A 10,759-nucleotide genomic window follows, 5' to 3' on the forward strand; every position below is an offset into this window, starting at 1 on the left:
CCCCAGAGTACTCTTTCCCTTACTAATTGAGTGGAAGTCTGGGAGTACTAGCACCATTTAAGATCCAAGTCTGTGTTTTGCACCATCTGTATGAAAATGTTCTCTTTGGCCCTCTCAGGTTTCCGGGGGCTACCATGACGGTCACTGTGGTGTACGATAACTCCGAGGCCACAGAGCTGTGTGCCGCTCAGCACCTCTACCTCAAGCCCATCGCAAAACTGATGATCAATGTCTTGCTCCCAGAAAGCTCAGAGCCGACAAGGCCCTTCTCCAACTGGGAAGTTCTGGACCAGCTGAAGAGCCTGATTTGCCCTGACCAGTTTACCACCGTTCGGCTCTCCAAGAGCACAAAGGATTTCATCCGATTCGAGGGCGAAGCCGAGACGCGTAGTCTGGTTCAGATCTTGAAGGCCAAGTTACACGGGAAGATCATCAAGCTGAATGGCTTGAAAACGGACTTAAAAGTCGTGGCTACAGATGCCCAGGGAGAGTGGGAACGCTTCCCCAGGGAAAAGGAGGCCTCGGTGAGCGATGGGGCCGAAGATCAGGACCAGGATAAGAGCCCAGATTCTATCTATTTCGCTGGCTTGCCCTGCAAATGGTTTGCGCCCAAAGGTTCCAGTGGGGAGAAGCCCTGTGAAGAGATCCTTCGGGTGGTTTTTGAGAGCTTTGGAAAGATCAAGAACGTGGACATCCCTATGCTGGACCCCTACAGGGAAGTGATGACCAGTGGAAGCTTCGGGGGTTTCAGCTTCGGCTTGCAGACATTTGAGGCCTTCGTACAGTACCAGGAGTCAACGGACTTCGCAAAAGCCATGGAGTCCCTTCGAGGGATGAAGCTGATGCTGAAAGGAGATGATGGGAAAGCTCTGGCCTGTAACATCAAGGTAAGAAGGAGCCAGGATTTCTTTCATTTCCCACTGTTCAGGTGGTCCCGAGCAAAAGCTGGAAGGAAGCCTCTAGAACAAATTTCCTTAGACCGCCCCCCTCCCATTAGGCTCTGAGCGATGGCTGGTGTAGAGATTTGTGTTGTCATTCAGAAATGGATGTTTAAGAAGAAAACTAATCCTGACGTGGACATTCTTCTGCCGACTGTGGTTTGGAAGGGTTGGTTCTTATCATCCGGGGCTCTGCGCCAACTTCTTGGGGCGCTGAGGAATTCTAATGACTCTTATGGAGCTATCTCCTAGGCTTGTTCCACCTGAGTTGCTGAGAGAGAGAGGATCCATGCAGTTTGACCCCACAGGAGAGCAGTTTACCCCCCTTTACTCTTGGGGGCAACAGTTTGCATTTTCAGGAATGTCTGTCAGGTGAATTGCTGGAACATAAGCTCAGGAAACTGGGATCCTTTCCTTTTGAGATCGTCCTGTCTCTCCAGTCAGGCCACCCCATCTCCTTTGTGACCTCTTACTCCAGCAGAGGAAAAGATGTGGCTAAACATTGCTTATTCTCTCACCTAGCCTTGAGCATGAATTTGGACTTTCGCCTTCAATAGCTTCCTACGTGTACGTGTGTGTCTGTGTGTGTGTGAGATGTGTGAAACTACTTATGTTAAAATATATCTTTTTAAAAATTATGAGCTATTCAGCCAGACAAAAGATAAAACACATGCCCTAGTGACCACCCAGGTACCCACTGGCTGGAAAACATCCCCTGTTACATTAGATACCATCTCCCTCCCTCCCCGCAGAGGTGGCTATGATCGTGAATTTGGTGTTTAGCCTTCTTGTGCACATTTGAAGGGCTATTTTTACCTCCTTTTATTTTTCAAGCAAATTCTCTTGGAGTGCCTCGAGAGGGCTTTTACTTTATTTGGGGGATTTGCAAAGTAGCTCAGTAATCACTACAGTCCAATCTCGGATCCCAGTAAGTCAGTTCTCCAATCCTTCCTTCCCCAATCCTTCCTCTACCCCTATCCCTCACATTTGAAATATTTATTTATTTATTGTCTTTTTTTGTCTCTGGCGACTAAAATACCTGAACTCAGTTGATTTTTATAACAAGCCCGAGGTAGTTAATTCACATCCCTCACAGCCTGTGCCCATAATGACTTGGTGATGGGGCCATGTGAGAGCTCCTGAAAGGTTTTGCCAAAGACGGTTCTAGAACCCACAGGCCGTTGGGCAGATGCCCAGGAAACAGCAGAACAGTGATGGGGAGAGGGCATTTTGAATTCATCGAGTTTTGAATTGTTCAGTACACACTGGTTTCATCTTGCTGGCTTGGGACAACACCCAGGCCTCGGGCAGGCTTTCCTAATGAGAGTCTGAATTGTTTTGTGCACAGGTTATGTTTGACACGACCAAACATTTCAGCGAAGGGGCTATCAGGAGGAGAAATCAAGAAAGGCTGAAGTTACAAGAGCTGGAGGAAGAAAGGAAAAAAGTAAAGCGAGATGAGGAGGAGGCTGCAAGGTGAGGCGACTGACGTTGACCAAGGGGGGTTTTCACTTCTGACGTGTGGGCTTATCCCTTCAGGTGAATGGCTGCCCTGGATGGGTGACCTTGAGGTGGGAGTGGCCAGAATTGGTACAGTCTTCCGGCTGTGCTGTTACAAGACCAAAATGTGGTTGAAAGACGAGAAACTTAAAAAACAACATATCAGGGACAATAGGTAGCAAGCTAGATCAAGATACCTGGGAAGAAATTATTTTAAAAAATAAATAAATAAAGGGATCTTGGCTTTTACAGTGAAAATCCTAGCCCACCCAATTAAAAAGTTGACCCGTGCACCCCCAATTTGCCCAAGTTTACCTTGCCTATTAATTTAAAATGGAAAAAAAAATTCTTTTAAGTTGGGGAGAGATTTTCTTCCACAAAATGGTCAACAGTCAAACCAGCCCCTCAGCGGGAAGGCATGGATTTCTTGGCCTTCTGTTTCTTGTTGGCTTAAGTTCTTTTGGTGAATTTGAGGAGCCTCCATGTTGATTTCTTTGAGCTTATCCTTGTTTTCTAATTTAGGGACTTGAGCCTAGAAAAGACTATTGGATTGCCAAAGGTTTGCCAAGAAGTACAAATGGGCTCTCAAAACCAGTTTGGCCTCTTGGCCCTTCCCCTCACGTGTTTACTCTTTCAGTCTTTCATGTAAATTATAGTTATTCAAAAAAGGAGATAAAGAGTCCCCTTCCGTGTGCCTTTTATTTTTTTTGGCTGGTGGGGTGAATAGGAGTTGCTTGACATCATGTCTGTGAAACTCGGCCAGAGTTTGAGCCCGGTCAAGGCAACTGTTCTCCCAAATTTCCAGACTAAACATGTAGTTGAGATAATCTTCCAGCTTCTGGCGAAGTCCTCACTCAGGTAATTGTCCCTTCCTTCCCCTTCGCCACGGTTCATAAGGGCCCAAGCAAAACAGTTGAAATTTTGGGACAACAGCCCATATTCTTCCATGCCAGGTCCTGTATTAGGTCATAGGTACCAAGGATCAGTACTCAGCCATGAGAGTTTCTGAGTACCTTGACTTCCTTTATTATTCCTTTATTAAGCCTATAGAGAGTCAACTCCATGGAAGCTTTTTGATCTCGAGAGAAATGAAATGACGGCTATGACAGCTAAATCCCCAAGCTGGACTGCTGGTGGTCTGACAAAGTGGGGACTTTGAGAAACCCCTTCTTTGAATTCTGTAGCCTTTTTATATACTCTCTCCTGTACATGCTTCTAACTGACCAGCTCAGTTTTGGGTCCTTCCCCTTTGACTGATGCACCCATGGTGTCTTAGTCCCTAAGACAGACCCCGGCGTTAGCACTGCGTGATTCCGGGAAACCTAACCCATCCACCCTCCCTGCAGCAGTGGGGAAGGAGCTAGAAGGCGAGCCAGTGCCTAATCCATGCCTTCTGAATGACTGACTCTTAATCGTTGTCCAGAAAAAGAAAAAAGGAGGAGAGGAGAGCCCAGGAAAAGAGGAAGAAGGCCAGGGTGAGGAGACGAGGCCCGAAAGAGAGAGACAGACACCGGCGCAGGAAACCAAAGGCCCGAGCCCCTGCGGACAGCGCCCGGGAGCCCGACTCCTCGGAGGAGTGGGAGGAGAGGAAGTACCTGCTGGCCCAGAGGCGGGTGGAGGCCCTCCGGCTGCTGCGGGTACTCTTGAGGAAAATTGCTGTAAGGCTCTTGCTCCGTTCGTCTTCACTGTCGGTAGGTACCTGATCGCTTAGAGACGCACTTTGACACTGACACTGTGGCCCATTTGAAATTGACTCCGTGGAAGATCATTTGCCTTCTTTGGGGTTGGTCTTCAACAGGCTGTCTTAGCCCTGCGGTCTTGGGACGGTGCATCCCAGAGCAGGATAGCTACTGAATCTATTCTTCTAGGCCCCTCGTGCCCCGGGGAGAGGCGGGGGACAGATGGCATGGGTGTGAGGTTGGTAGGAGTCTTCCATTAACTCGACTTGTCCATTCATCTGCAACGGGTCTGGATGGGAAGGAAGAGCCTTGGACGGAGACCTTTGTGTAGCGAGCGCCCGTTAGTCTGGTCTTCAACTATTTGCTAAGGAATTGCTGACATCACAGAGCAATTTGTTTGGTTTGGAGAGTTTCCAGTTTTGGAGTTTCAGGATTTTTTTTTTATTGTTGTTTGTTTGTTTGTTTGCCCCACTTTACTGACCTCCTAAAGATAATCAGACTCTGCAGATGGCCTGGAGGAAAGGCCAGAAAGGTTCCCAGGCGGTTCATTTAAAAATGCATCTTCGGGGTTTTCAAATATGCAGAGTGAGTGACATCAGGATCAGATAGAGGGACTTTGATGGCTATTTGCATTTCTGGCCTTTCTCTCATGAGAGTGGACTGTCAGACTTATGAAGTCAGGGTCAGAAGAATCTCACATTTACACTCTCAATAAGTCTCACTGGATCTTTTAATTTACTGTAATTGCCTCCGGGGGTGACTCCTTTTCTTTCTTTCTTTCTTTCTTTCTTTCTTTAAATTGTCCACTTAAACCATTTTTTAAAAGATTTTATTTATTTATTTGAGAGAGAGAGAGAGGGCATGAGAGCGGAGAGGTCAAAGGGAGAAGCAGACTCCCCACTGAGCAGGAAGCCCAATATGAGACTAGATCCCAGGACCCTGGGGATCATGACCTCAGCTGAGGGCAGATGCTTAACCAACTGAGCCACCCAGGCACCCAGGGTGACTCCTTTCTATGAATTTGTCTCCTTAAATGTATGTGGTGCCTAACTCTTGCTTCCCATTGATGGGGCCTGACATTGATGACGCAGTCCCCAGGTTCAAGTCCCGGGTCACAGGTAGGCACTGTCCCAAGGTGCGCCCCTGTGTCAGTGAGAGCACAGTGTGATCGCTCCCAGTGGGGTGGGGCCCATGGGCCACCTTTCACCTGCCTGCGGTTCTGCAGAGCAGACGGCATAGGCAGACCCATTGCCATGGCCACACTTTCTACCTGCAGCCTCTCTTCCAACTGAAGCAGAAGAAAGGGGGCCAGCTCAGGGACATCCTTTCCAGCTAACCCATGGGAAGAGACTGGGCTGACAAACAGGCAGGCTCTCTTGTAAGCCAGCTGATTCCCTTTGAGACACACATTTCCTGTTCTAGGATTTTCTGGGAAGGCTGTAGAGCATTTCTTATTCCTCTCACTATCCCCAGCCTCTAGCCTAAGACCTGGAAACAGAAGTCCTCACCAGTTTGTGAACAGATTAAAAAAAATGTGGTCATGTGCTTTGAAGGTACATAAATCATGCACACAGACCTCAGAAACACAGCTCACGTTCGCCTGAGAGATCGAATCCCATACCTCCTCTTTCCTCCGGGCAATATCGTTCCTAATTTGGATCTACCTTGCATGTTAGAAACCTCTTCAGAACCATGCCAGAAAGCCCCATCTTCTTTGAGACTGTTGCACTGTGAGGTTTTTCATGTTGAGATTTTTAACCTTTCTCTTTAAAGGGATCCACACAGTTTAACCCACAGGGGGTAGATGATGCAAGCCCCAGAGTGAACCAGGCTCCAAGGAACAAGCTGGAAATGCTGAAGCAAGAAGAGTTAAACACCCAGTATCTTCAAAATCAGGAGGAAATGCCAAAATATCAGGTTGCCAAGTCAGACAATAAAGGAAAACAAAAAATGAAGAAAAGAACTAGGGCTCACTTACGTAAATCTTCCCACCACCTTGGGAGAAAAAAAATAAGATACTCAGCTAGAAAAGAGAGAACTGGAAAGTTATTAACCGAGGGCTACAGTCACAGTTTGGTCTCTAACCAGAATTCTTTGCAGAATGTGATGATTCAAGATCAGTCTCTTGAGGGAGAAGACCAGTGCAGTTCTAACAAATCCAATGCTTCTAGATTATCTGAGCCAGGCCACGGCAAGAAACAGAAGATCTATGAAACAGATGAATTTATTGATTACCTATTAAACTACTATCAAACTCCAGAGTATGCCCGCATCTGCCTAGAACCAAGTCATCTAGCAATCCCATGTCAGTGGCAGAGGGCTGTCCATGCTAAGGGAGACGGATTTCAGATCAATCTGAGAAAACGGAAGCATCACTCCACCAGTCCGAGCCAAATGCAAAACCTGGCAGCAAGAGAACGGGTTCAAGAAGATGAAACCCCATCCGAGGTTTGTACTCAGGATCCTGAGCTTAAACCACAAAAGAGAGGAAAAGTGGATCATGCCAAAGAATGTACCGAGGAGTTGAAAAATCATTGTAAGGACACAGCCGGCGGCGCTGGTGATCACCTGTCCCCAGCTGATGGAAAGAGCCATCTGTTAGAAAAGATGCAAGCTCACCAGCTCAGAGATTCTAACTCTCCAAGTCACAGCCAAGTTTCCTCACCTAGGAGGTCAGCCGACTTAGATCTGGGGTTGACAGATTTCTTAGAGGAAATCAGTAGTGATTCTGAATGCTTCAGTGAAACCCTTAGCGTAAACAAAGAGGAGGAAGAGAGGTCTGTGGCCATATATGATAGCTCCCCAGAAAAAAGATCTCTTGATGATGACGACCTCACCACTAGTGATCGAGAAATTAGGGCAAGTCCGCAGGCCTTATATTCAAAGTGGAGCCGCCACGGGGAGCACAGCTCCTCCAAACCCAAGCTGGGGAAACCAGGCGAGAGATCCAAGTGTGAACGGAGATGTTCGTGGCTTGAGGGCAAAAACCATTCCATTAGGGATGAGAAGAGCACCACCAAAAGGAGGGCAACAGCAGTCCCCAAATACTTGCTCGGCGGATCAGGTCCTGGAGGTCTGTTAGACCACATCACAAGGAAGAGGAGGAGGCTCGGCGACAGCACATCTGGCCAGCAGGCGAACTACGGGTCTGCTCATGTGCCCGTAGCATCAGCAAAAAGTGGTCACGTTTTCTACGTGGGGAATTTGCCCCAAAGAAGAGAGACCCCATGGAAGTCAGAATATAACCAGGAGGTCAGAAGATTTAAAAGACACGAGCGTTCTAGAGATCCCACGCTGAATTCTGGTAATTATTATATTAGACATGACAGTCAGGAGCACCTCAACTATGGAAGCTATTTTGGAAATGGCTACGCTAGTTCTTTGTATTTTCAGATGTTCTAAAGGCCTCGTAGATCAGAAACCCTCATTCTCAGCAAACACTTAAAACCAAATACAGCTAATGTAGTTAGGAACTACAGAGCAAGAGAGCAGCACTTAAAAGCTTGGGCAAGGTCAAAGGCAAAACCTTGTTTCCCTCGCCAAAGTATAAAGCATAAATGACTGCAGGTGTGTTGGGAAACTTTGGAAATAAGAAAATTCCAGATTCCAAGGGTTGGTAAAACCACATGCCTGTACAGCTTGATCCAAGGATAAACTTTCCTACAGTGCAGCGGCAACCTGAGACCAATGCCAGCCAGAAAGCAAATGGACATGGCGTGGAGTCAACAGCCCCCTTGCGGCTCTCTAGCTATTAGAACACCATCATTTAGTGTCAGTTACCTTCAAAGGGGACAACGGCAGCTGAACTAGGATCTTTTCACACGTGCTTGGATTTGGTCAGAAAAGCTAGGTGTGGCCACAAAACTTCCCTTTTATCCAGACATAACGACAGGTAGCAGAAGACATGACAGTTAGGACACATCACAGACTCGTTTGTGACACCGATGGTTTCATGACCACCCACCAGGAGGAAATTAATTTCATTCAGTGTGTTCACAGTACTCTAAAGAATTATCCTTTGTGAAACAAAACTCTGAACAATCCACGGAAAGGGCCTCGGATTGTCTCTTGAGGCTTAAACAGATAGCGGACCATTCACAGAGCTGTTTTTAGAAGTATCTCATGTCATTCCATCCTCGAAAAACAAGAGCACTGAAGCAAAATAACCAGTGGGATTTGCAAAAGGCAAGATGGAAAGATCCCGGGGTGCCATGAATGTCTCTTCGGAAGCTGGGACATGGCAGTAATCCATTTCAGGTTCTGTAATCCTTTCACTCAGGGTTGGGTGACATCAGTTTGTAAAAAGCCACTGACTTTTATCAAACACGAACAAGTGCCTCCTCGATCCTCTGTAATGCCATGGAGTTAGGAGGAGTCAAGGGCAAAGCCCTAGTTTTCTAGCTGGGGAAAAAATCGGTATGTGTGTAGGATTTGTAATCTCTTAACAGAAGCAATTTATCTTTTTACCTACTGATTTTGGACTTCTTGAATATGTTTTTAAATGGAGATATTTTATAGATTCGTAAAGACTTACATCTCAATGCAGCGCATGTTCTATTGAAAGCTTGGCTGATTCCTTCTGCCTTATATAGGATTTAGGACCCCAGAGGCAGTAGATGACGTTCTTTTTTTTTTCCCAACAAAGCTTATACCTGACTCGGCAGTGGAAGACATCAATGAGGTTAGATTGGCTGCGGCAGGAGAAGGAGATTTCCATTCACAGAAGTAGTGGAAGGCCATGTTTTTATAGGGCGTGGTTCATTTCAGTCTTAACTTGGCGTTCTGTAGAAAAGTACCAGCTGTTAGGGCCAAGGGTGGGATGCCGGTCAGTGGGGTTGCCCTGAATGACGAGGCACGTCCTGTGCTCAGAACCAGCCCCTTGAGCAGCCTGATAGCTGAAGGGGCCACGCAATCTTCTAATTCACCGAAAGTAAGAACCGCACATTGTTTCATTGATCTCTTCTAAATGCATTTAATAGAGGTACACTAGTTCATGCAGAAGTTCAAAAAAATGAATGTAACGTAGCAGGTCATGCTTACGGTAACCAACGAATGATTTGTGGGCTTCCTCATGTTCAGTTCCACTTCAAGCTAGTGACTCTACCATCACCACTAGGCTTGGCTTGTCACATCTGAAAAAATGGCTCGTGGGGTGAGTGCCTTTTCTCCTCTGAGGACTAGCAAGGACTGTTAATGTTCAAAGTACTGTTGCCCAGAGTAGCCTTTTAAAGTGCTAAGAGCTTGTGTTTTGTCAGACAACTTTTGGTAACTAGGTATTTTTTTCTCCTCCGGTGAGACCCTTGCTCCTTATTTTTTTTTTCATGTTTCATGCCACTGAAACAAAGAACATTATGAGTTTGTAATGGAAAGCAGTTGTGCTTGTTTTGAAAACAAATCTTCATTTCTTCTGCCATTCGATAATTTTTCTTTGCAGAGCTTTTTGGGCATGAAAACAATTTGCTTCGCAGTAACCAGACATAAAAAAAAAAATTACGGAATACAGCATGTGCAATTTTTTGGGGGGTATAATAGAACCGGTGCTAAGTCACTTCTATCTAATATTTTGTCTGGTTTTGTTTGTTTGCTAAATACCATCCTGGGGCCTAGAAGTAAGTAAAAATACTGGTTTCATGTTTACGTTCTGTACAACTTTGGATTTTTATATGTCTTGTGGTAATGCGTTTTAGATTTGAATAAACCTTTGTGTGTGTGTGTGTGTGTGTGTGTGTGTGTGTGTGTGTGTAGGCCTTAAATGAGGAAGAGAACAATTTATCCTGTACTTTTCAGTGGAATGAGTGGCTTAGTAAGGAATGAAATAGAACCGAAAATATTGTGATCACTTTCTATTAATTAACATTGTTCTTCTTCATTGTGCTGTTCTTTAAGTGGTGCAAGAGTATTTTCTCATCTTTTTTCTATGACCTATTAAGTAAGTAAGGGCCTGAACTTTAAACTCTGTCTTTTTAAATAGGTGTTTTCTTGTGTTTCCCTTGTATGTGCTGCTAATAGCGCTTCAAGAAAACTAAAAACCTGTCGATGTCTTTTTGTTCAATTTGTTTGAATTTCTCAGGTAGAAAGCCACATAACCTGGTAATTTTGAAAGTAAGAACCAAATAAATGTATTTTTATTTGTTGCGAGACTGTCTACAATGTTTTAAATAAATGCTAATAATTCCACGGGGTGGGGGGGGAGTTTCTATTTATAGTAAGCTGCTTTGCACTCCTGATGCCAACCCTTTGTCTCATTTGCATTGTTAGAGAAATAGTACATATTTAATTTTCAGATATATTAAAAATAAAATGGTCAAGGTGACTAGAGCCTGTTCATTTGCCACGCACGCTGGCTAGGATGTCCCACATCTCCAGCATTTTCCATGAAAACAGACACACACATCTGGTTTTGATATGGCCTCTACATGACTTTTCCCTCCATGATGCCGAGGTCTGGGAACGGACTATGTCAGAGCTCATGCACCTGGAGATCACGGTTTTATCTTCATTTTGGATAAATTGAAATAACAATATTTGGACTGAACACTATCCTCCCTTTGGCAAAGGTTTCATCAATAATCTTAGAAGGCAGCGAAATGGACCCAGTGGCCTTTCCCTTCCCCCCTGTAGCACCTGGTAGAGGAGTTCTAC

The 10,759-nt window shown here is 45.5% G+C and overlaps 1 protein-coding gene across 1 annotated transcript in view; it reads left to right on the forward strand.

The window, feature by feature from the left end:
- LOC122897109 (A-kinase anchor protein 17B-like) overlaps positions 1 to 10,430 on the forward strand; it is a 28,409-nt gene extending 17,979 nt beyond the window's left edge. Inside the window, exons 4-7 of the mRNA XM_044235265.1 lie at positions 119 to 887; positions 2,287 to 2,414; positions 3,862 to 4,129; positions 5,891 to 10,430. Coding sequence (XP_044091200.1) covers positions 135 to 887; positions 2,287 to 2,414; positions 3,862 to 4,129; positions 5,891 to 7,519 — 2,778 coding nt within the window. The 5' untranslated portion in view covers positions 119 to 134 and the 3' untranslated portion in view covers positions 7,520 to 10,430. The remainder of the gene's footprint in view (positions 1 to 118; positions 888 to 2,286; positions 2,415 to 3,861; positions 4,130 to 5,890) is intronic.
- The last annotated feature ends 329 nt before the right edge of the window (positions 10,431 to 10,759 follow it).

This window comes from Neovison vison, chromosome X (genome assembly GCF_020171115.1).
Source record: "Neovison vison isolate M4711 chromosome X, ASM_NN_V1, whole genome shotgun sequence".
NCBI lineage: Eukaryota > Metazoa > Chordata > Mammalia > Carnivora > Mustelidae > Neogale > Neogale vison.